Source organism: Anopheles coustani, chromosome 2 (genome assembly GCF_943734705.1).
Source record: "Anopheles coustani chromosome 2, idAnoCousDA_361_x.2, whole genome shotgun sequence".
NCBI classification, from domain to species: Eukaryota; Metazoa; Arthropoda; class Insecta; order Diptera; family Culicidae; genus Anopheles; species Anopheles coustani.
Window position 1 is genome coordinate 33,872,878 of NC_071289.1, and position 22,230 is coordinate 33,895,107.

General features: G+C 44.4%; 1 protein-coding gene across 2 annotated transcripts; it reads left to right on the plus strand.

The window, feature by feature from the left end:
- Nucleotides 1-295: 295 nt before the first annotated feature.
- On the plus strand, nt 296-21,908 carry LOC131266341 (AP-1 complex subunit gamma-1). 2 transcript variants are annotated; one of them, XM_058268816.1, is made up of 16 exons: nt 296-559; nt 2,114-2,614; nt 8,073-8,134; nt 8,966-9,296; nt 9,386-9,624; nt 10,787-10,863; nt 16,103-16,198; nt 16,327-16,487; nt 16,580-16,964; nt 17,048-17,258; nt 19,733-19,871; nt 19,938-20,241; nt 20,306-20,875; nt 20,945-21,085; nt 21,166-21,273; nt 21,357-21,908. In XM_058268816.1, the coding sequence occupies exons 2-16, from the start codon at nt 2,595-2,597 to the stop codon at nt 21,456-21,458; spliced, it is 2,946 nt and encodes a 981-aa protein (XP_058124799.1). In that variant the 5' UTR covers nt 296-559; nt 2,114-2,594; the 3' UTR covers nt 21,459-21,908. The 2 variants fall into 2 exon arrangements, with proteins under 2 accessions (XP_058124799.1, XP_058124800.1); XM_058268817.1 differs by having other exon boundaries at nt 19,751-19,871.
- The last annotated feature ends 322 nt before the right edge of the window (nt 21,909-22,230 follow it).

The window sequence follows — 22,230 nt, forward strand, 5'->3', positions numbered from 1 at the left end:
AGCTATTTCCAAAACAAATAAGTTTTTCATAAACTAAGAATAACGGAAGAATCGTTATTGGATTGAATTGTTTGTCTTCAAACGCGAGTAATCTGTAGTTCGAATTGGCCGAGGCATAATAAAGTTTTATAAAATTGGCTATTTTTATGCATTTTTCAAATTCTGATCAAGGTGCTTGCAGTTTGTTCAACCTTGGTTCTACATCTTGTTTGACGTTTGACGTCAAAATGACGTTTGGAAGTCCCCGTCGACTCGCCACGATTCAGTTCTTGATCAGACGTCGCTGTCTGCGACTAGCAGTGGAGTTTCATTTTTTCTTCCTCGAAGGAAACCGAAGAAGCAGCAGCAGAAAAGTGATATCCCTTTTTTCTGCCATCGCCAACGTCGTCTGTTTGCGTGGACGTTTGCCAAAAACGGCTCGCGGTGCGGTTCTGCAAAAGCTCTCCCGACCATCCGACCAGTTGTTCGGCCGTTGTGTTGCGTTCGACAGGAAAGATTGATGTAGCTGCATCGGTGGTGTAAGAAGAGTGTACTGTTTCCCGTCGTCGTGGATTGTCGAGTAAGAGTTTCGTTCATTAGCTCCATTCCGCTAACGCCGTGTGTGCGAAAAAAGCCCTATCGTTTTGGAGTCCGGGCAAACCGGATCGCAGGAAGGCAAGAACGGTGGCCAGAGTGCATGTATGTGCGTTTGTACGTGCCGATATGTATGTCGGGGTCAGCTCACTTACATGCCAGCTACCAACTATCGGGCGTAGGCTTCCGGGCGAGAAGGCCAGCTCGACCGCGTTTCGGGGCGTCCGGGAAACTGCAGTATCCATAAAGTGGCCACTGAATTAAGCGATTTCTCATCGACGGCTGGTGCATGCTGACGTGTGTGTTTGTGCGTGCGCATGTGTGTTTGTGTGTCGATGTCAAAGCTCCAAGCATGCCTCCTCCTTGAGAAAGTGGTGTTTCAAAAGTCGAAGAAGTGTATTTGCGCGGATGATGTTTGTTTCTGGCTACGGCATTCGTGGCTCAATCGGGCACAACATCTTGACCTCGGTGAAGTAGTACAAGCCTGTGTAAAGGAGCTTATTTGTTCATGCAATCGTATGGTGTTTGATTGAATTACAAACCTTTCATACCGCAGGAAATGGCTAACCAACTCAACTGGAAAGTGTTCGAGCACGTTCGTACAAATATGCGGTGAAAACATGCCAGCTTATCTGCTAGACTGGCGGAGATTTTGCGTAAAACCCTAGCCCCCGGTTGTACTTCTGCAAACGATAATATTTTGTACCCCACAAACAACACCTAAAGGGAAAGTATGCTGAAGGACTTCTTCCCCATTGGGGACAAGGGCCACAGATGTGTTTGTATACAATACGATGATGTGTTTGTGAAGTGAATGTGCTCCAAATAGCATCCAAAGAAAGTGAAGAGAAGAAAGCATAATTTGCAGTTGGCCTCTGCAATTTAATAATCAACGCCAGATGGAACATGGAAGACGACAAGAACCGGGGCACAAAAGTAGGCTGACGAAACATTCATAAACCACACCGACTGACTGCATAAGGTCCCCCCATACCTACATCGACTGCACCCGGTTGCATTCCTGCTTTGTTCCAGTTGCATCCTTCGTTTGCCATTGAAGTGTGAAACGTGTCACATTTGCTTTTTCAAATGACTCGGTCGTACGCGTTTGGCAGACCACAACATTACTAGAACAATTTACACACATTCGGCAAACAGCTGACGTCATTTGCTACTGACGACAGTCAACCTTTTTTCCGCTACAAATATTACGCTACATCGCCGGAATCGATCTGTAATTTAAGAAGGATTTCGAGGCACAATTACTTAAAAACAGAGTCTGTGTTGGACGGGCAGAGCACAACATACACGAAAGATCTTTCAATTAAAAGGCATCTAGCGAAAAGGTTCTTCGTAAATTGATATGCTTCCACTTGTGATTCATTCATTGGCGTCCAATTGGAAGGCAATTTTACACCATGTATTTAACCTACTTCTATGTCACTGGATTTATTGCTCTCATGCATCGAATAGGTTATTCTAAAATTAGGGAAAGTTGTTTCTTTAGCAAGCAATGATTCTATATTATTTGTCTCCATAGGCAACTACTAAAAACATCATTTCAAGCAATCGGCCTACTTTAAAACTGGGTTAAATCCGGTAAAATAAAATCTCACGGCAACAGCTACCATTCATGGACGACAAAACAGGAATCCTCCGCCCCGATTGTTCCTTTCCGGTGGCAAGTGGCCAATAGCACGCCTACAGTGTATGAAAAATACAAAAGCTGTGTAAAAATAATAGAAGTGAGTGTGATAAATCTAAACCCGCAGCAAAGTGAGCACACCGCGGAAAAGGACGTCACTTGCACACGAGTGTTTGTTTTCATGTGTACGGAGTTTCCCGCGAACTTCCACCATCGCTGCTGCTAGCCCCTAGAAGGGAGGACAAACAGACCGAGCAGGAAAAGAGGATCATCTGCCAACCACCAGAGAGAAACCATCGTCGTCGTTGGACATTAATCTTCGTGCGAAAGTTGGAGGATCCACCGGCGTAGTACGACCCCCGAAGAGAACGTCACGATGAATGCCTCCGATCATGGGTAAGTAGTAGCAGTCCCGGGAAATGGGACGTCCTTCCGCCACACCGGAAACCTTTTTTACACCCCCCCGAGACATTTGCACTAAAGCGTGCCCCGTTTAAGTTCAATTTAGATTAATTACGGTGAGCTCATTAATCTTCAACTGTCTACGCGGTCGTAGGTTTTTTCCTAATTTATCTCAATATAGCAAGATTATGATAAAACCATTGTACCGGGGAAAGCTACACACATTCAAAAGCTGGGTTGACTTTTACACATTTGGTAGCCTTTCGAAAAGCACATAAGCTTTCTTATGCACAAAACCCGCTCAATTCCGTCCATGCAAAACTCGCCTGCGGAACTCCCTTTCCGATTGTTTCCGTAAAAGTGACACATTGTTTGGCTTCTTCCAGGCAGGGCCCGAGTGGAGCGGTGGAGTTTACTCAACGGCTTAACCTGTCCAATGACGCTTGTCTGCCACACTGCCCCCTACCACCTTCTGACGTACCCTTAGTAGCCTACAATGGCCACGTAATAACATCCGCCAACCGTCATCGAGAGGGTCGCTTCCGTACGAAGCCCGGTAGCCGCGAAAATCATCATCTTATACTGGTGTATCTGCTATTATATACTCACACATACCAGAACGTGTGCTACATTAGATGCAGCCCCCAGCTGGTTATTACTCCGGTACAAATGATCACTAGAATTGGTCACCACACGATCGAAGTTAGGCTACGTGATTATTTTGTTCCGTGTTTGAGCTTCACTTGAAGTACGAAGTTCTCCACGTTTCTGCTCAACGTTGCGTTGACACTTGCCATTATAACTACTCGGTCGAATATTCCGTTTGAAAATATTCTATCTAACGATGCAAAGGATTCGACTTTATTAGGAGAAATACAGCACTTTAAAAAATCATAGTTTCTGATAGAATTATCCCCTTAGTTCTGTCATTGGCTAGTAAGTTGCTAAGATGCTTTAGTATTCGACTTTGTTTGGATCTATGTAAAGCATGTTTACATTAGAAATAACAAATAAATTTGTATAAAACAGTTTTTTTACCACAAACGCGATGCCAAACCGGGAGTTATTTCATGCTTTCTTCGGAGCTGACAAAGCTCCATTTCGAGGTGCTATACGGAGATGAGCTGAGTCATTGTGTGTTGCCAGCACAACCAAGCAACAACAAACGTTCAGGTCCGATTTTTGTTATTGGTAGTACCTGGAACCCGTGGGAAAGCACTCCCCAGAGACTCATTGGATGCAGAATGGATAAATGCAGCCAAGCAGTGGATTTAATGGGATTTTCGTTCAATCACTGCACGAGAGAAACTGCATCTGTAGGCAGAAATTTGTAGGTGCAGTGTTTTTTGGAAATGGATTTATTTGACAGCAATTTATGTGCTTTGGTGCACGCTCCAGTTTACGTGCTAGGGATAATTTAACAATAAAACATATGGAACCACGAAGCTTTATCTCGCTTACATAATGCAATGTGTTTGTAATGCGTACGTGAGGAGCATCGTATATCTGATAGGCGACTGATAAGCATCCGGCTATTCCTCAGACACTTGTTAAATTATGTTTGTTTTTTTCCAAACCTTTAAATTAGTTGTTTACACCTGGGATCAGTGTAGAGTTCAGGCAGTAAGTAAAGCCTATAATTTGTATTACTCAGGCATGTTTTATTATGTATCATATAAACTATAACCGATGTGTTGACCTAACTATAGGTCTGAATAGGTAGAAAACAATAAATATGTATGCCCCAATACGTCATTCCTAACGCTTTCCACATGACTCATCTGTCCTGCGGTGGAACAAAATTCGCATGAGGAACAACAAAAAATTGCTCCACCTCAACGGGATCGGAATATACGGAGGTCGTTTCAACTGAGTTCGTTTGTGCAACTTTAAATGGCAGTTTTCGTTCCACACAGAGATCAATTTACACTTTTCTGGATTTTATGTATTAAAGTGTTGGAAAAGTTAAGATTTGTATCGGTTTTGTTAATCCATATTGGATCATTAACACTTTAAGGGTAATGCATCAGTTTTATGCCGCTTGTTCAAAACCTGTGTTTAACAATTATGCTATAAAAACATGTGACTGGTCCCTTGCTTATAAACATTTACTGGGAAAGGATTAAAGTAAACATATTTATGCAAATTTAATAGGAGAAGTGTTCAAAAATTCAACGGCCGCTTAGAACTTTTCATCGAGCCAGTTTCTACGGCGAACCTTCTGTCTTCTGTCCTATGGAGAATGGTTTGACACTAAAATATAGAGAAAAAGCTGCTAGTGGGCAACACGCCAACCGGCCATCGAAACCATCATCATAATCTACAACACTATACCCCGTTTCCCTCCCCGATTCCTGGTCAGATTTACCTCATTCTCTCTGTCTCTCTCTCACACTGACCGGTATGACATAATGACGAGGTTCATTTTGGGGATGTCCTTTCGGCGACTCGAACCGCATCGTCATCGTATCGTACACTCCTTGATTTTACGTGCCTTACGTGAGGTTTGACGAGATTGCGTTCGCTCGCTTCAACTCCCTTCTGGCCTGATACAGTGTTTAACCTTCGAGCAGTCACTAAAAACCTATGCTAAAGAGCACTGGGGAGGGAGGAATGGTCGTTGTGGACAGTCACCACTTGTGGTTTGGAGCTTTGAGAGGTCCTGCAGAATTGTGGGAAAGATATGGTACTTCTGGGAAATGAATCTTAGCTGAAGAATAGGGAAACTTGCATTTAAACTTGTGACACAGAATGTTCGCTACAGAAGCTTATTTTTCTTTCACCATCAAAGATTTAATCACGTAAGCCGTGACTTTGGGAGCAATTCTTCGTCTTAGTTGGCATGGTGAGCTTGTTGCTTTTTTCTTCATCAAAATCATGAAAAATAAATTAAAATATGAAACAAATATTGCTCAACATGATGTGCAAACAGCTTCGAGATTGTCTGTTAATGTTCATTTATTACATTTGACCATTTGTTCAGTAACGGCTTTCTTGTTCGGTTAATGTTTTCCTCAAGACGATGTAACACTTTCACACTACGAAAGGAAAATGGACAGGCCGCGCTCCATGTAATTTACATAAACATGTTAATTGTGAATGATTGGCTTACAACACCATCGGCACCAATTCTAGAGACTTTGGAAAATTCAAAACGTTATAACACCCCTAGCAAGCATAATATCTGTTTGCTTTGTTCGACCTTCCCATTTCGGTGTTTAATGTTATACTCGATAAGGTTTGTTCTTTCACTTCACAGATTAAAGCATCCATGCTTCGGGAAAACTCCGACAAAACCTTTTTTATTATTATTTTGTTTATCGGCATTGTCAGTTTATTTCTTTTTTGGTGTATTATAACATTTTTAGAAAAGAAGATGGTATGGCCAAAAGGAAGCGCCATTGAGAAGGTGTCTCCATTCTTCGCGTCATAGGAAACCTACGTCCACTCGAAGTCCCAGCTTTCACAGGTCCGGTCGGTTGTTGGCATTTTCCAGACCACAAAACAGCACACCCACATAAAACCAGCCACCGAAAATAAACTTCCGTTGTTCCCGTCCTGTGCTCTCGTGCACGTTGAGCCGCAAGGAGAACCCACATGATTTTTGAACCATTATTTAACATCATCCACCCGGGCGTGTCGACATCAATCCTGTCCCTTTCCATTTTCCCTTCCCCAAGGCAAGTGCACGCTTTACTGGAGGTTACAGTGTTTTTTTTTCACCTTTCGGGGGAAAAAGGGGACTAGAAAGATTGCCACACTTCTTGTTCGACTTTTTCTTGCCCCTTTATGATTATGCTCTTTGGGGCGTTTGTTGATGGTTTTGTTGTCGTCGCCCTCTCACGATGTGTTAGCCGTGTTGACGTGTGCAAGTAAGTGGGTGGCATGAACTGGCTGATGGTTAGGGTTTGGGGTAGCAGGTGGTCCCCCTTGATGCATCACGGAAGGAAGGAAGTACAGATCCCTCGCGGTATTCCACTTGAGCGCCACAAACCGATCAATCAATGGTTGTGCTCCTTGCGCCATATACCGCCCCCGATTGCTGGCATACGACATCGCCATCAGTGGGATATGATTACACATTTCATCCTCCCTCTGAATAATACGGTTGTATGATGCTTTTTTTGCTCCCTCTCGCTTGGGTTTCACGTTTCGTGCCACATCGATTAGCATAGCACACGATCGGCGTGTCCACAAGCACCACGTAATCCGATCCGGCTTCCTTGGTTTTGGTGGCTCGAGATTGCGACACACACTCCCTGGGTCGGTGGCGATTGAATCTCGGATAATAAAACCTAGGCTGGAACGGTTGGAGAAAAGTATTTACTTATTTTATTTTTCGTTATGTTAATGTTGCCAAATAAAACCATTCGGAAAGAAGACATTTGAGGAAACTCACCAATCAAATTATCTTGTTTGTGTTTGTCTGCTGTAAAGGCCTTCCAACACGCTTCTAGATAAACAATGGTATCTTATCGCAATCGCCGCCAACGGCCACCAGCGACTGCCAATAGGTAGTTGAAGATAATTTCCCATTTTACGGCCAAGCATAACCGAGCCCCGTACGACTTTTCTTTCGTCAATCGTATTTTATTGCTTTCCACGGCAACGTCCTGTTTCGTCGTGTTGCTGAAATCTCAACCCGACGCCAGGTGACGCCTGAAGGCCGTCGATAACGGTCTGCACCGGATATTAGTAGGTTGGATAGGTTCGTGCATCACTGCACAGAGTATAATTAATTGTAACCCACCCCCCTCCCTCGGTCAACGATGACGAAGGCGGTCTTGTTCGGTGATATTTTCCATTTTAACACCGCACATTAATGACCTGGCTGGGATTGTGACGATCCACCGATAAAGGTTCGTTCCCGGTTGTCGAAGGTGGTGTCGCAAACCCACTCTGTCCCGTTGTCCACTGTGAACCTGTGTGTGGGGTTTGCTATCGATCGTAGGTTGTTGGTGGTGTGACAGATAGCGCCACCAACCAACCATCCCGATAAAGTTGCGTAGTGATAATTATCTAATTATTTTCCTCCCGCCCTTGCTGCCTCTCCATTCCCTTGCCACAACGTCCTGTTCGCTGTGGTTAATGGACGGAGGTGGGAGTTTGGTGTTCTCTTGCCACAACCTCCCTTCGTGCTGTGTGTGTCAGCAACAACAACATCTTCCCTGGGGAACGCGCTCCGCTTCTTGCTACAGATTGCCGTGAATCACCGTTAAATTACTTTTAAATCTCTACTTAAGCTGTGTTTTCCCCCTGAAGGGATTTGGGTTGAAGGTATGAAGGGCTTCCATGGGACACAGGTGTGTGACGTGACATGTGTTTGGCGACAATGTTTTCTCAAACCCCATTGACCTTAAAAAGGATCGCTCTATTGACAAGCAGCCCCGTATACTGATTGCTTTATACTAAATTTATGTTTTTATTCTCCATCCTTTTCCCCTTCTTGCAGGTTCAATCCAGCGTTCAATATGGCCACCATACGACAAGCGATCAACGAAACGATAGAACGAGGTAAATAAGCAAACATTTCGGCACGCATGAACAAATCACTGAATAAACGCCCGTTTACCGGATAGTACCGCATCTGGACTTGACAGCTAGGGAAACCTTCACCTGGAACGGCTTTGTATATGTCCCTTCCCATTTTCATCCCGTCCTTCCGGGGATGGTGGAGGAAAGTAGACGAATTTGGTTTTATTTTAAATTCAGTGTAGGGTGTGGTCTGAACCGTTTTATTTTCCGTTCCTTGAAACCGTTTCTTCATCTATATATTTTTTCTGCCTGAAGGGTTGCTTCCATCGGTCGACGGAAGTTCAGTGCACCGGCGGACACCGTACAAACTTCCGTTTCCTTTTCCATACCGCTTGGTGTGTATGTGTGTGTGATTATGAATCTACTTCGAGAAACGACGAAGCGTTTGAGGATCGATAGTAGTTCCGATGGTGCTATCGATTGAAACTAATTAGCATTCACCACCGGATGTTGTGCGTCGGTTTCAACCCCTAGACCGGGGTGGCACACGAGCGGGGTGTGCCTCGAGGGAAAGCTAGGAACTATTTTTCTTCGATGGAAAAAACTTTAAATTGATTTTATGATGCGCCCCGCGGGAACACCACATGGTGATGGTGGCAAAGAAAATTAATTTATCAAACTCACCAGTAGCAGACCAGCATTTTTTTATAAATTCCCTTGTTGGACACTATCAACTTCCTGTGAAACTCGATACGTGTCGATATGAATTGAAAAATGCGCTATGCTGTCATGGCGAAAGAGCCTCGATTTTTCACGATCATGACCAACATTATTCTTATCCATTCTCACGCCTTCTTTTTTCCTTCTCAGTGCGGATTCCCACACCGACCCGCCTGCGCGATCTCATCCGACAAATCCGTGCCGCCCGGACGGCGGCCGAGGAGCGCGCCGTGGTGAACCGGGAGTGCGCCTACATCCGCAGCACATTCCGCGAGGAGGACTCCGTGTGGCGGTGTCGCAATATCGCCAAGCTGCTGTACATACACATGCTCGGCTATCCGGCCCACTTCGGGCAGCTCGAGTGCCTCAAGCTGACGGCCAGCCCGCGCTTCACCGACAAGCGGATCGGCTACCTCGGTGCGATGCTGCTGCTCGACGAGCGACAGGACGTCCATCTGCTCATAACCAACTGTCTGAAGAAGTACGTACAGCTAGCAGCAACCTTGCGCCGCTAAGTGTCAATCCTTGCCACGGTTTAACACGCTCGCTTCTCGTTCCTCTATTCCACAGTGACCTCAACAGTCCGACCCAGTTCGTCGTGGGGCTGGCGCTCTGCACGCTCGGTGCGATCGCATCGCCGGAAATGGCCCGAGATTTGGCCGGCGAGGTGGAGAAACTGATGCGCTCTCCGAACGCGTACATCCGGAAAAAAGCGGCCCTGTGTGCGTTCCGGATCATCAAGCGGGTACCAGAACTGATGGAGATCTTCCTGCCGGCCACCCGGTCACTCTTGAACGAGAAAAATCACGGTAACACTGGAGGGAAAATGGGAGGAATGATACCGGCGTGGTTTTTCTTTGAAGTTTGCGCGGACGATAGGAACCTGCGATCCCATTTTTTCCGGATTGAAAGCTGGATCAGCATGTTTGAAATAGACGGTGCTCAAATGTTGACTTTATGGATGTCCAAGCCTTACTGACGATTACTATCGATCGATAGATGACGGGTAGGGTCTGCATCCTATCTAGGACCAATCCGTGGAGGGATTTTCGAATCATGAAAAGCTCATGTTTATTTTTCACTCCGGGAGCATCGCTCAATTGCTGCGAAATTATTCATAGCGGCAGCTGGCAGGTGCCAGTCTGGATTTTTATTCATGCCAAATGCTGGATTCATCGATGCACGTTGCGCTTGGAACATCCACGAACATATTGGAAAGGTTTTTTCGAGCTAGTTATCAGAGTTTTCCCATGAATACCAATGATCTCTAGTGCCGTCAACGAGATAAGGAAGTGGTTTTGCTGCAAAAGGAGAATCGTTGCAAATCGTTGATAGGGCATTTTTTCTGGACACGTTCACGTATATGGGCTGTGGTCCTTTTGGATTAAATTCATGCTTTCATTATAACATAAACTGTAAAATTTTGAACAGCTACGTCGATGTGGAACGTTTTCATGTTCATGTTTCATGCTTCAAATATTTATGAAAAGGAAAAAAAAGTTAGATAAAGTATTTCAGATGGTTTCAGGTTCGCTTGCACCGCTGTTATCTATAACATGGTTTAATTGGACCTTCCAAAAGTTATGCGGGATCCCAACTTACACCTGGCAGTCATAAACTGAAACTGCCAGGTTGACATTCTCGGGCGGGACCTAATTTATGCTGATGTATTCATTAGGGCAAGTTTGCAAAATTTGCACGTGCATCATCAACGACACACCGGCAGAAGCTGGCCGCGGGTACCGCTGGTGCTTGGCTGATGTAACAACGCTAACACTAACGCAATAATCGCCCAGCCGCCGAACGGAACAACCGAGGGACGGTTACTTATGCCACCGCGACATGCTGGTTGATTAGGAAAAGTGAAGCCATAAGGAATTCTGGGTTTCTCTGCATAGTAGCATTTATTGGCAGCAACGCACCAAAATATTATATTGTTTTATAATCGATTTTTGTTCTGCTCTACGATAGGTATTCTCATCGCTGGCGTTACACTCATAACGGAAATGTGCGAAAAGAGTTCGGACACGCTGAATCACTTCAAGAAGGTAAGCAAAGATAGCGAAAATCTCGTTTCGATAAAATTGATTACCACAATTTTACATGTCCCACATTACATTCTACAGTTAAAGCTCCTGATAACTTTTACCCCTTAAGTTAACACTGTGGTAAAACCCCGTCCGTACTGAATACATTTTCCCTCGACATTAAAGTTAGCGGTATTATCGCTGCTTGGCGACCAGCGGGGATATTTTTTGTTCTTTGGTCCTTCCTCTAGCGTATCGTTGCTTTGTCATTGAAGCTCCTTTTACAATTAATTTCCACGAAGGAATCCTTCCGATAGGACAACCCGCTAACTTTTCAATTCAACAGTTTTTTATGTTAGTTAAATTTTCTCTCGTAATCTATCTTATATAGACGCATAGAATCACTAGTCAACCTTTAGATATGGTATGCGCCACAAGTTTCGAGCGATTTTGTTGTTCAATATATACATACGCATAGTTTATTTCTTCTCCTTTCTAGTTGGTTCGTTAACCACGTTCGATGTGTTATACCTGCTGCTGGTGGTTTTTTAAATCATACATATTGAGTTTTGTTTGTTTTTTTTTTAATGGCGTGCCCATCGAGTAGAATGCGCATATTTTTATTGCCGCGCGACTTTGTCCGCCAAACTCTAGTGGGCTCGTTAGGTAGTTTGCCAGTCCCCTAGAGACTGTATGATTGTGTAGTATTGTAGTGCAAGTCTATGCAAATAGATGCCCGAGATCGTTTATGCAAATCCACTGACAAATAAGCAAACATATTATCAACACTTTTTGTTGTACTGTAGCAGCAGGTTTGCAGTTTTGATCCTGTTTGTTTTTCTCCCTTTTTGTAAGTAAAGGAGCGTATCGCAGCTTGTTTTTTGTTCTCCACCAACAACAGCAACACAATTGCATTAATTTTGCCGTAGAAAAGTTCACATCGCGATGAAGTTTTCCTTTTAGTAAAATATAATTTCACATAGGAAATAACAACCCACTGTGTATAGGATCGAATTTCTCGATCACTTTCGATTTCGCTGTTTGATACACCACAACGACACAATGAATTTTTCTTATTCTTAAAATTTTTTTAAAATTTTTATTTCAATTCGATTTCGACTACTTATGCCAATGCACATAGATCAATTTTCTACACTGCCGACATTGTAGGAAACCGGGTTATGAATATGAATAGTTTTACTTTGATTTTTGTATGTTCGTCAACACAGTCTGTACAGTAGGTTCACGTTTAAATTGCTCAACGAAGAATCCTTTCCTCGACGAATGTTTAAGCATGAGGCAAGGGTAGACTAAGCCGACTATGATTGTAGGGCAATTGATTGAAAAGGCAACTTGTTTCCGTTCATCCTGAAGTAAAGGAAACCTTCCGACCATAACCATAACCGCCTCTTTCGTCTAGAAGTATATTTTCTACAGCCCATTTTTAACCTTTTTCTTGCTGTTACTCCCCAACCACATTGCTCATTGCTTGCCAGGATAGTGGAAATCAAGAGGTAATGCTCACATCTCTATCAACATCCCTGACTTCCTCGCTCGCTATCGTTTTGTCTCTATCTCTCTCTCTCTCTCTCTCTTCCTCCAAAAACGATCAGTTTTTTTTTCACATTATCTTTGCCCGCTAGTCTGTATTAACTTTTCTTCATCGATAGCTCTCCATCAGACTATTTTCGTGTTTGTGTTCGTACATAAAACGCCCACTAAAACAGCTCCCAAATGAACTCCCTTAAAACCATGCGATAAAGCGGAGGAGAGTTAAGCGTTCAGTTTCATGCATAGTAATTTAGCTGATTTAGTTAGTTCGCCTTTTGCCTCCTGCTTGGTTGCGACGGAAGCGTGTGATGGTGTTCCGTTGAAATTAATGGTGCAGTTGCTATGAAACAACCCTGTTTGTCCTGTTTCCTCCATCAGCTTCAGTGTGTGTTTTTATGTGTGGCTTGCATTAATTAGCGTACGGTAGATGTAACTGTCCAATCTTCTCTTTCTTGATTGTTTTATCATACAAAACAGATAGTAGTATTATCGTCCTATTTTTTCTCCCTCGAGAGAAGAGTCCTTTTCAGTTTTCGTGTAAAGTGTCGCGCTTCACCGTTAATTATTCATTCGCTTCTCGCATTTTCCGGTAGAAAATTGTCCTAGCAGTCGGTGTTTGTGTTTTCGTCGCCTACTTATAGCTGTTTAACATTTTTTGCCTCTACTTCACGGGCATTCACTAAATGCTATTTGCCTAACGCGGTTGCTTGTCCTTTTTTCTGGGTACTACTGTGTGTGTGTGTGTTTTGTAAATTTTCCGTCACAAGTCCAATGCCACAGCGAACTGTTGTGGAGTTGTGTGTTCTACCCAGCTTGCCACATGTCCCTTACTTTCTTCCTTTCGCATCGAATTGTTTGTTGCTGGAAAGTTTTCCCTTTTGCTGAATACTATTTCGGTTCCAGCCGAGCATAAGGAAGCCACACACAGCCTGCTGTGCGCAACAGGGACTTCGGGCGTCCTTCGAATCCTTTTTTCTTTCATTCTTTCCTCACTGTGTGTTTTAGTTGTAAAACTTTCTGCTCTTCACTGTTTGCCGTTATGCTTTTGCCCAGACGTTGGCATTACATCCACCCTCCACCCATGAGGAAAAGTTTCTTACTGTTTGTGTTTGCGATTGCGATTGCTTTTGTTGCTGGGCTCCTCCCCCGGTCGCTTCGGTTCGGTTGGCCACCGGCGCGATCGAAGTTGATTTTGTAACTTTACCGATGTTCGTTTAATTTGCTGTCGGTTGGGGGAGTTGTGTGTTTCACTATCGCTTTAGTTTCCCGTAAAGCTTGTGTTTCAAGTTGTGTCATATTTATTAAGTCTTAATTTCTCGGCGTTCCGTTTTTGGCACAGCAATTTTATTCAAACGCTCTCCTTAACCACTGTACAAATGGTATTATTGTATAAAACTATCCACATGTACTATTTGCTAGTACAATTGTTTTATTAATTCCCTACGTTTTCCTCTCACATGTTTTAATCATCATCAGAAAGCTTGGATAAACTCATCTAATCGCAATGTCAATAAACACACTCTCTACTCTATTACGTCCACACTAACGCACCATATAATACGACGACCAATAAAAAACGACTTTCCTCCAACCAGTTCCTTACTATTCGGATTTGATTTGTTGGCGCAGCATGTGAAGGCTTCCTTCCATTTCCCTCCCGCCCCGTGCTGGACTTTGATAAACGGTGCAGTATCGCTTCGTGTCATCTGTGTTCCGTTGTATCGCTTAAAATATTCATAATCGGGCAGTGCACATTAGTTCGCTCGCGCTCGGGCTGCTGCACTCGGAAATGTGCACACGTGCCTTTAAGCGTCCTCAACTGGACTGGACGGTCTGGTCTGGTGGCGCTTGGCCTGTGGCTTTCAAGCTGTCTGTTCAAACCGTTGTGTTTGTCTGGTTTTCGGAAATCTCCCTTGAACGGTGGAATCCCGTTGGCAATTGGAGAGCTTTCCGTTCCCCACCGAAAGACTAACGAAATTTATCAGAGAACGGCCACACGCTGTGCTCGTTTGGCAAACATTTCCATTTTTCCATGCTTCATTTGGCTTTTTTTTGTTGCTCTACGTGTGTTTTGTTGTATATTGGCCCTGTGAATGAACCGTGCTCGGTTTGTGTCGAATTTTGTTTCACTCTTTGCGACATGATTTAAATTTCACCGATCACAGTGTATGCATGTGTGTGTGTGTGTGTCTGTCTGTTTGTATGTACGTGGCTGGCAAATGGCTGTCCTTTCAGGGGCTGGTCGCTTATTTCCTCCTTTCCCCAGGCCCATTCCCTTGCGGGTTCTGTTCGACGTATTTCCATTCGTCCGTTCGGCCATCAGTTTCATTTCCCATCCTGTCGTAAGGTTTGTGTATTCATATGCAAACCACACAGGGAGGAAAACATATCGTTCGTTTTTAGTTTCTCGACCATTGACACATACTCGCAAAGGAAAAACGTGCATGCCGGCAAAAAGGACGAACTGCTGCCGGCCGTCTGTACCGTTTTCTTTCAGACGGATAGTTTTTTGGCTCGACGCCTAAAAAACTGCAACTATAATGTATTCATGCTACATATTGACGCTTCTATTAGATGATTTTTTCTCTTACCTTATGCCTATGGATTTTGTGAACAAATTTTTATTGCGGCCCATAAACCTATTCGCTTCTCAAAGTGTGCGCCCCAAAATGATGTGATACACATACTGATGCTTTTCTCATCACACGAACTGCCGATTTTCCCAACACATGTTTCGAACATGTGGCTTAAAATAATGTTTTCATCCAGCAATATATGTAGTGCTTTTCAATGTTTATCTCGTTCACTTTCCCCACCATTTCTATCACGGTGGACTTCCTTTCATCTCGTTCGAAATGGGATTGGTAATAAATCAGGAAGCTATTTCTTTTGATAGCAGACCGATTTCGTAGAATTGTTGGTATTTTTTTACTTTTTCTGCTTATCGTTTCACGTTTGCACGTTTGCTCCAGGTGGAGCGCGCTTTCATGCCGGGAAAATGGAATTCTATCCGATCGGGCCATAAAAATTCATTACCTTCACAAACATAGCAGTGGTTCCCGGCTCCCAGCGGTTTTCCCTCCCGGTGCATGCTCGGTTTCCATTAGTTGATACTGCATTCTTCCCCGTGCTTGCCCTGCTGCATTCTGATTCCCTTTTTTCCGGAGCGAATGATAAAAGGATGGTAGCGAAAAAAAAAAACCTGTAAGGCAATGTGCTCTGACTGTGCTGAGCTTACAGATAGAAACGGATCTCCTTTCGCGTTCACTTCAACTTTAGCATCATATGACTCTGGTGGCCATATCTGCACACACTCATCTATACAGTGCTATAGAAATCATACAATACGCATACTACACTCGAACACAAAAGTTAACTCATCCTCACGGGGCCGAGGCCGAGAACGACGATGGCGACGAAGAACGACAACGGTGTGAAAAACGTACCAAAGCAATGGAAAACGCATTCACATTCGCCTTGTTTGTGCTCACGCCCTTAAGCCTGCATAATATGACGAAAGGAAAAAATAAACAGAAAAGAATAGTATAGACTGCAGTCGTCGAAACGTCCCCAACACGCCCCCCATAGGTTGTGGCAACTAATGTTTGTCTTTTTCTTGGCTTTTCTTCTCTGTTCTTCTCGCCGGGCCTGGTGGATGTCCATCTGAATGCTCCTTGCAATGCTGCTTTGCATTGCTCCTCCGGTGCAGATTGTGCCGAATCTGGTACGAATCCTGAAGAATCTGATCCTGGCCGGTTACTCCCCGGAGCACGACGTGAGCGGTGTCAGTGATCCATTCCTGCAGGTATGTGTGGGTCGGGTTCTTTTATTTTTTTTTCGTGCTTTACGAAAAGCGCATCCAAAACGACACGTGCGTTGACAAATTGCTCTTCTAAATTGCACTCGAACTCTTTGCTCCCTGCTCTCCGGTAGGTTAAAATCCTTCGCCTGCTGAGAATACTGGGCCACAACGATCCCGATGCGTCGGAAGCGATGAACGACATCCTGGCCCAGGTGGCGACCAATACGGAGACGAGCAAAAACGTTGGCAATACCATACTCTACGAGACGGTGCTTTCGATTATGGACATCAAGTGAGTGTCGCCCCTTAATCCGTTTCCAACATTGATCCGGGATGATTTAACTTATGTTTTTTTTTTCGTTTCGTTTTGTGTGTTTTAAAAAGATCCGAGGGTGGCCTTCGTGTGCTGGCGGTGAACATTCTTGGCCGTTTTCTGCTAAACAGTGATAAGAACATCCGGTACGTCGCGCTGAACACGCTGCTCCGGACGGTGCACGCGGACATTTCGGCCGTTCAGCGCCACCGGAGCACGATACTCGAGTGCCTGAAGGATCCGGACGTGTCGATCCGACGCCGCGCCATGGAGCTGTCCTTTGCGCTGATCAACTCACAGAACATTCGGGCGATGTCGAAGGAACTGCTCGTGTTCCTGGAGAAGGCCGATCCGGAGTTTAAGGCCCAGTGCAGCAGCCGCATGGTGCACGTGGCGGAACGGTATGCCACGTCGATTCGCTGGCGTTTGGATACGCTGCTGAGTGTGCTGATTGCGGTACGACTAATAAGCTTCTGATAAAAACGCCATACCGTAATCAATTCGTCGATATTAAATTCATCCTCATTTCTTGTTTGTAGGCCGGTAATTATGTGCGAGACGATGTGGTATCGTCAACGATCCATCTCATTCTCAACAGTCCGCCAGAGGAGCAGGCCTACATCGGTATTCGACTGTGGAGCTCCGTCCACAATGTTGCCAACTCGGAGGAAAAGCAACCGTTACTGCAAGTGGCCGTGTGGACGATCGGCGAGTACGGTGATCTGGTGCTCAGCTCGGAGCGTATCGAAGGTAAGCATTATGGCGACATGTTCCGACCAGTTTTTGTGTGTGTATCGTGCATTGTTCCTTATCGTGCTAGTATCGTGGGTAAGAGCACTGCTAAGCTTCATATTTGTTGTAGTCTAGAAAGGCATTCGATGTCATACAAAACATCCTTTACTACAATAACGCAGATGTAAGGAACAATCTACTTTGTGTGGTATGAAAAAATCGAAAATTGGTCAAATTGTTTGCTTGAAGTGTTACATGTATATGTTGTTATTGGAAATTGCACAGCTACAATGTAATCATAACTGCAATAGACATAAGCATATAGGAAAGAAGGCAAGAATGGAGCGAGATAGTTTAAATCTAATGATGCAGAGATGGGAGAATGGCAGATGACGGTGACGAATTCTTTAGGATCAGGAACGGGAACATAGAGAAGATTTGTTGAAGTAAGCAAGGCGCATCAGTAGTATCCAATAGCAAGCCAGCTGTGAACAGAATTAGAACATGGGTACGTCTTATCTCTAAAGAAAGGAGACTCAGAAGCTGGCACCTCACCTCATAGGATGGAAGAGACATGTTCGAGCAGCCTATGCAGCGGCGACCGATATGGGTTTTAGTAGGTTTTTCATCCTTTCGTTCCTAGCAATCCAAGTAACCTCATTTCGTAATTCATCCAAGTAACCTTAAGCAAGCCGTAGACGTTACATATTAATCTGCACAGATGTTTGACGTCTACAGCCTTTCCTTAGCTATTTCCAACATCCCTCGAGATATTCGGGATACGAGGGTTGCCTTTTAAGTTTCGGGATATGGAAAAACTAGTGATGCAATCTACCAACTAACAATTTTATCGTATAGTTTGACGTTTTTCAGGTTATCCGTTCTTAGAACGTTTTGACATACGAACGCTATTTGTGTTGTTAAAAAAATGTCTAAAGTTTCAATCGACACGAGCCTTTTTTGAGAGATCTTCGCTTCTTCAGGTGTTGAAAAACGTTGACCTCTAAGTTTGTTTTTTACGTAAGGGAATTAAAAGAAGTCATTTGGTGCTAGATCCAGGACTATATGGTGGATGACTCATCAAATCGATGTTTTGAGTACTCAAAACTGCAGTTGTTTGAGCCGATGTGTGAGAGCTCGCATTGTCGTGGTGAAGGGTGATCCGTCGACGGCGGTTGAATTTCTTGATTTCTTGGAAGACAACTGGCAAACTAATTGTTGTGTATCACTCAGAATAGACTGTTCTGCGTTGTTCTATAGGTTTGGTTGCGATAAATCCAGTTTTTCCGAAAAAAACATGCGACCATTTGCTTGGAAGTGCTTCGTGCGTGAACAACTTTGGTTGGATTCGGCTCATCTTGAAACACCCATACAGCCGATTGCAGTTTAGTTTCTGGCTCATTCACGTAAATCCACGACTCATCACCTGTCACGATATTAAAGACGAGTTTTGAAGCACCGCAATCGTATTTTTCGAGCATTTCTTCGGACCAATCGACACGAGTCTTTTTCTGAGAGATTGACAAATTGTGTGGAATCCAACACGAGCAAATTTTTTTGACAGATAAATGTTCATGCAATATTAAGTATATGCTGGTCCCAGTAATACCTAAGGTTGTCTCTATCTCACAAAAAGTCACATGACGATCTTGCAATATCCGTTCACGCACAGCATCAATTGTTTTCGGAACGACAACTGATTTTGGACGACCTTCACGAAATTAATCTTGGAGTGAACTCCAATCACGATTTAATTCTCCAAACCATCGATAAATACTGATCATTGATGGAGCTTCATCGCCAAAAGTTGAATTAAGTTCATTCATGCACTACTGCTGTGTCAATTCACATCGAAAGTTGCAAAAAATAATTGCACGAAAATGTCCACGACACAATTCCACAATTTGGCGGACATTGACACTTTGAACATTTTTTTAACAACACAAATAGCGCTCGTATGTCAAAACGTTCTGAGTACGTATAACCTCAAAAACGTCAAACTATACGATAAAATTGTTAACTAACAGATTGCATCACCAGTTTTTTCAAATCCCGAAACTTAAAAGGCAACCCTCGTATCTGGAGGGATGTTTGACAGACGATGGGTACGAGAGAACAAAGGAAATCTGTAGACGTCAAAGATCTGCACAGATTAATATGTGACGTCTACAGCCAGCTTTACACCTTGCAGAGCACCAAGTGCCTCTGTCAAAGATTGCCATTACTTTGATGAAGCAAAAAAAAAAGATAAAATCTCAGTAAAGGATTTTCCTGAGTTGAAAAGATGTTCAGGTGTACGATGTTTTTCTACCGCACCCTGTACTTCCCTGTACACATTATCAATCCCTTTAGTAGATCAGTATCATATGTAGTATTTGTTTGTCTCTCTATCTCTCCCTCGAAATACGCACCGTTATTCGCTTGATCACCAAACCCGTGCACATCACACGTATGTTCCTCGACCCCACGAACTGTACGTTTAAATCCGCAAGATGTTGAACTTCCTGCAGAACATCAGCTCGTCGATATTTACCAGCGGCTGCTCTGGTCTACCTCGGTTTCGACGACGACGAAACAGTACGCGCTGGTGTCGCTGGCCAAGCTAAGCACTCGCATTCGCTCGAAGGAAGAGTAAGTGATGGAATAGAAGTGATTTTTATAGGGTACTAACGAATGTCGTTTTGTGTCTTCTTCCAGAGAAACGCGTGTAAAACAGATCATCGACGCATTCGGATCGCATTTAAATATCGATCTGCAGCAGCGAGGTGTCGAGTTCGCGCAGCTGTTCCGTGACTACAGTCACCTGCGGCCAGCGCTGCTGGAAAAAATGCCTAAAATGCAGAAAACGTTACCGAACGGCACCGATGCCGATGGTGGTGGTGTGTTCGACGATCAGCAGCCCACGATCGATCTGATCGAGGGAGGTGATGACGGCGATAGCTCACTGATGATCAACACAGGAAATAGTGTGGTTGGAGTAGGCAAAGTGGGATCGGATTCGGTAAGCAATTTGATTTTTTCCCCACAAAGATGGTTGCTTAAAATACCTTTGCTTTATTACGTAGCGCGCCCTTCTTGATTTGCTCGGTGGTGGTGACGATCCAATCGATGGTTTGGGATTGACACCGACGGCGGACGTGCTGATTTCTGGCAGCACGACAACGAACGGCAAAACGACCGTTGGTGGTGGCCTGCCGCCGCCGACCAGCAATAATCAGGATCTGCTAGACCTGCTCGGCAGTCTCGATATGCCGGCCAGCACACCACCTGCCGCTGTCAACACGGCCAGCACACCGTCCCTCGGTGGCATCGGGCTCGATCTGAACAGTCTCAACGATAATAGCATAAGAAATGGTGGCATCACGCCGAGTGGCGTTCAGCCCAATCTGCTAGCAAATTCGTCATCCTTCGGTGGACTCGATAACCTGCTGAATTCCAACCTTTCGCCAACGACGACCACGTCGGGGGTGGTACCTTCGGCGATGCCAGTTCTGTCCGGGTTGGGATCGTCGCCACTCGGTGGTTTGGGAAGTCTCACGTCCCCGACTTCACCGGCGGGAGCTCTTACCACGGGAAGCACTGGTGGTGGTAGTCTGTTTAGCGACTTTTCGGCGGCGGTCATCAATAACAATGATGTAAGTGATGGATTGTATTTTTGCAGTTTAGTGAAATATAAGTTGAATTTTATCGCCGCCTATTCTTAGGAACACGCCAAAGTACTGACCGCGCTGGACAAGAGCGGTATCCTGGTGCAGCTGTCCGCCAAGCATACCGGAGGCTCGTTGCAGATTCTTATGACGGCCACCAACAATTCACTTACCACTCTCGAACAGTATTTGTTCCAGGTAAATAGTGCCGCAAACCGCAAACTATTACTTGATGCCAATGACCATGATTTGTTTGCTCTTTTTTTCTCTGCTTGAAGGCGGCTGTACCGAGAAGTTTCGCGCTGCAAATGCTTTCCCCGTCCGGCTCGACACTTCCACCGGGCGGTACCATAACACAAGAAATGCGAGTCACAAGCACGGCAAAGGTTAGTACACATTGATAAACCATTGGCTCTAGCAGCAAACAGTTGTATCATCTCTATTGGTTTTCCCTTCTCCCACAATCCAGGCAACGCTCAGGATGCGCCTACGAATATCGTACCAATCGGACGGTAACCCCGTGCAGGAACAAACGGAAGTGACAGGATTCCCGGAGGAGTCAACCGAATGAGACCTAAACGAAAACTTCCATCACCACCACCATCATCATCATCATCATCATCATCCGGAGCTACAGCAGTCCAACTATTGTGCACCGATAAGTGAAACGTCGTCGTCTGATGCAGTTTCTCCATCCGCATCGGCTGCATATCGCTCATTTCCTCCACCGTGTGCAGTGGGTAGATTGTTTCCATCATAAAGTGAACACGCAGTTTGTTAGAACATCGTTTAAAGCTGGGGTAATCTTTTATCCATGAAGTCTTATTTATATTCTGATTGTGAATTACTTTTAAGTGTAACTCTTAACCCTCAATAGTTTCAGCAGGAGAAAAACAAAAAAACAAATATTATGGTGCGGTATTTCGATGTGTAATCCGTGCCGCCGAAGTATGTAGCTGTGTTTACGGTTTTAATTTTATTTTTAATTCAGACAGAATACATTGTTTTATTATTTGTTTTTTTTGTCTAACATAACACATTGGGAGCGGTTGAAGAATATGGAACAATTCATGAAAACTCGTTATGCTATAAATGATCGTACCCCCGAGCGCACTCCCCATTCTTCCTTCTGCTCTTCCGCCAAAGTTTGGGAAGCAGAAAAATTCAATGCTACACATCCGCGAACGGTAAGGGACATAACGTTGGCAACCTGACCTGCGTAAGAGTTCTAAGACAAATATGAACTTCTCGTTGGCGGTAGATCACATTCCCTTCTGCCATGATTAGATCCACGCGCCGGTTTGGCGTACTAGTACTAGCTAACATATATAAATGTATGTATT

What these genes read in the sequence shown, in the direction of transcription:
- LOC131266341 (XM_058268816.1), top strand. Translation starts at nt 2,595, where the DNA reads ATGAATGCCTCCGATCATGG. An exon ending in CAGCTCGGAGCGTATCGAAG is followed by an intron (nt 17,259 to 19,732) that starts GTAAGCATTATG and finishes TAAATCCGCAAG; the next exon opens with ATGTTGAACTTCCTGCAGAA. An exon ending in CGGTCATCAATAACAATGAT is followed by an intron (nt 20,876 to 20,944) that starts GTAAGTGATGGA and finishes GCCTATTCTTAG; the next exon opens with GAACACGCCAAAGTACTGAC.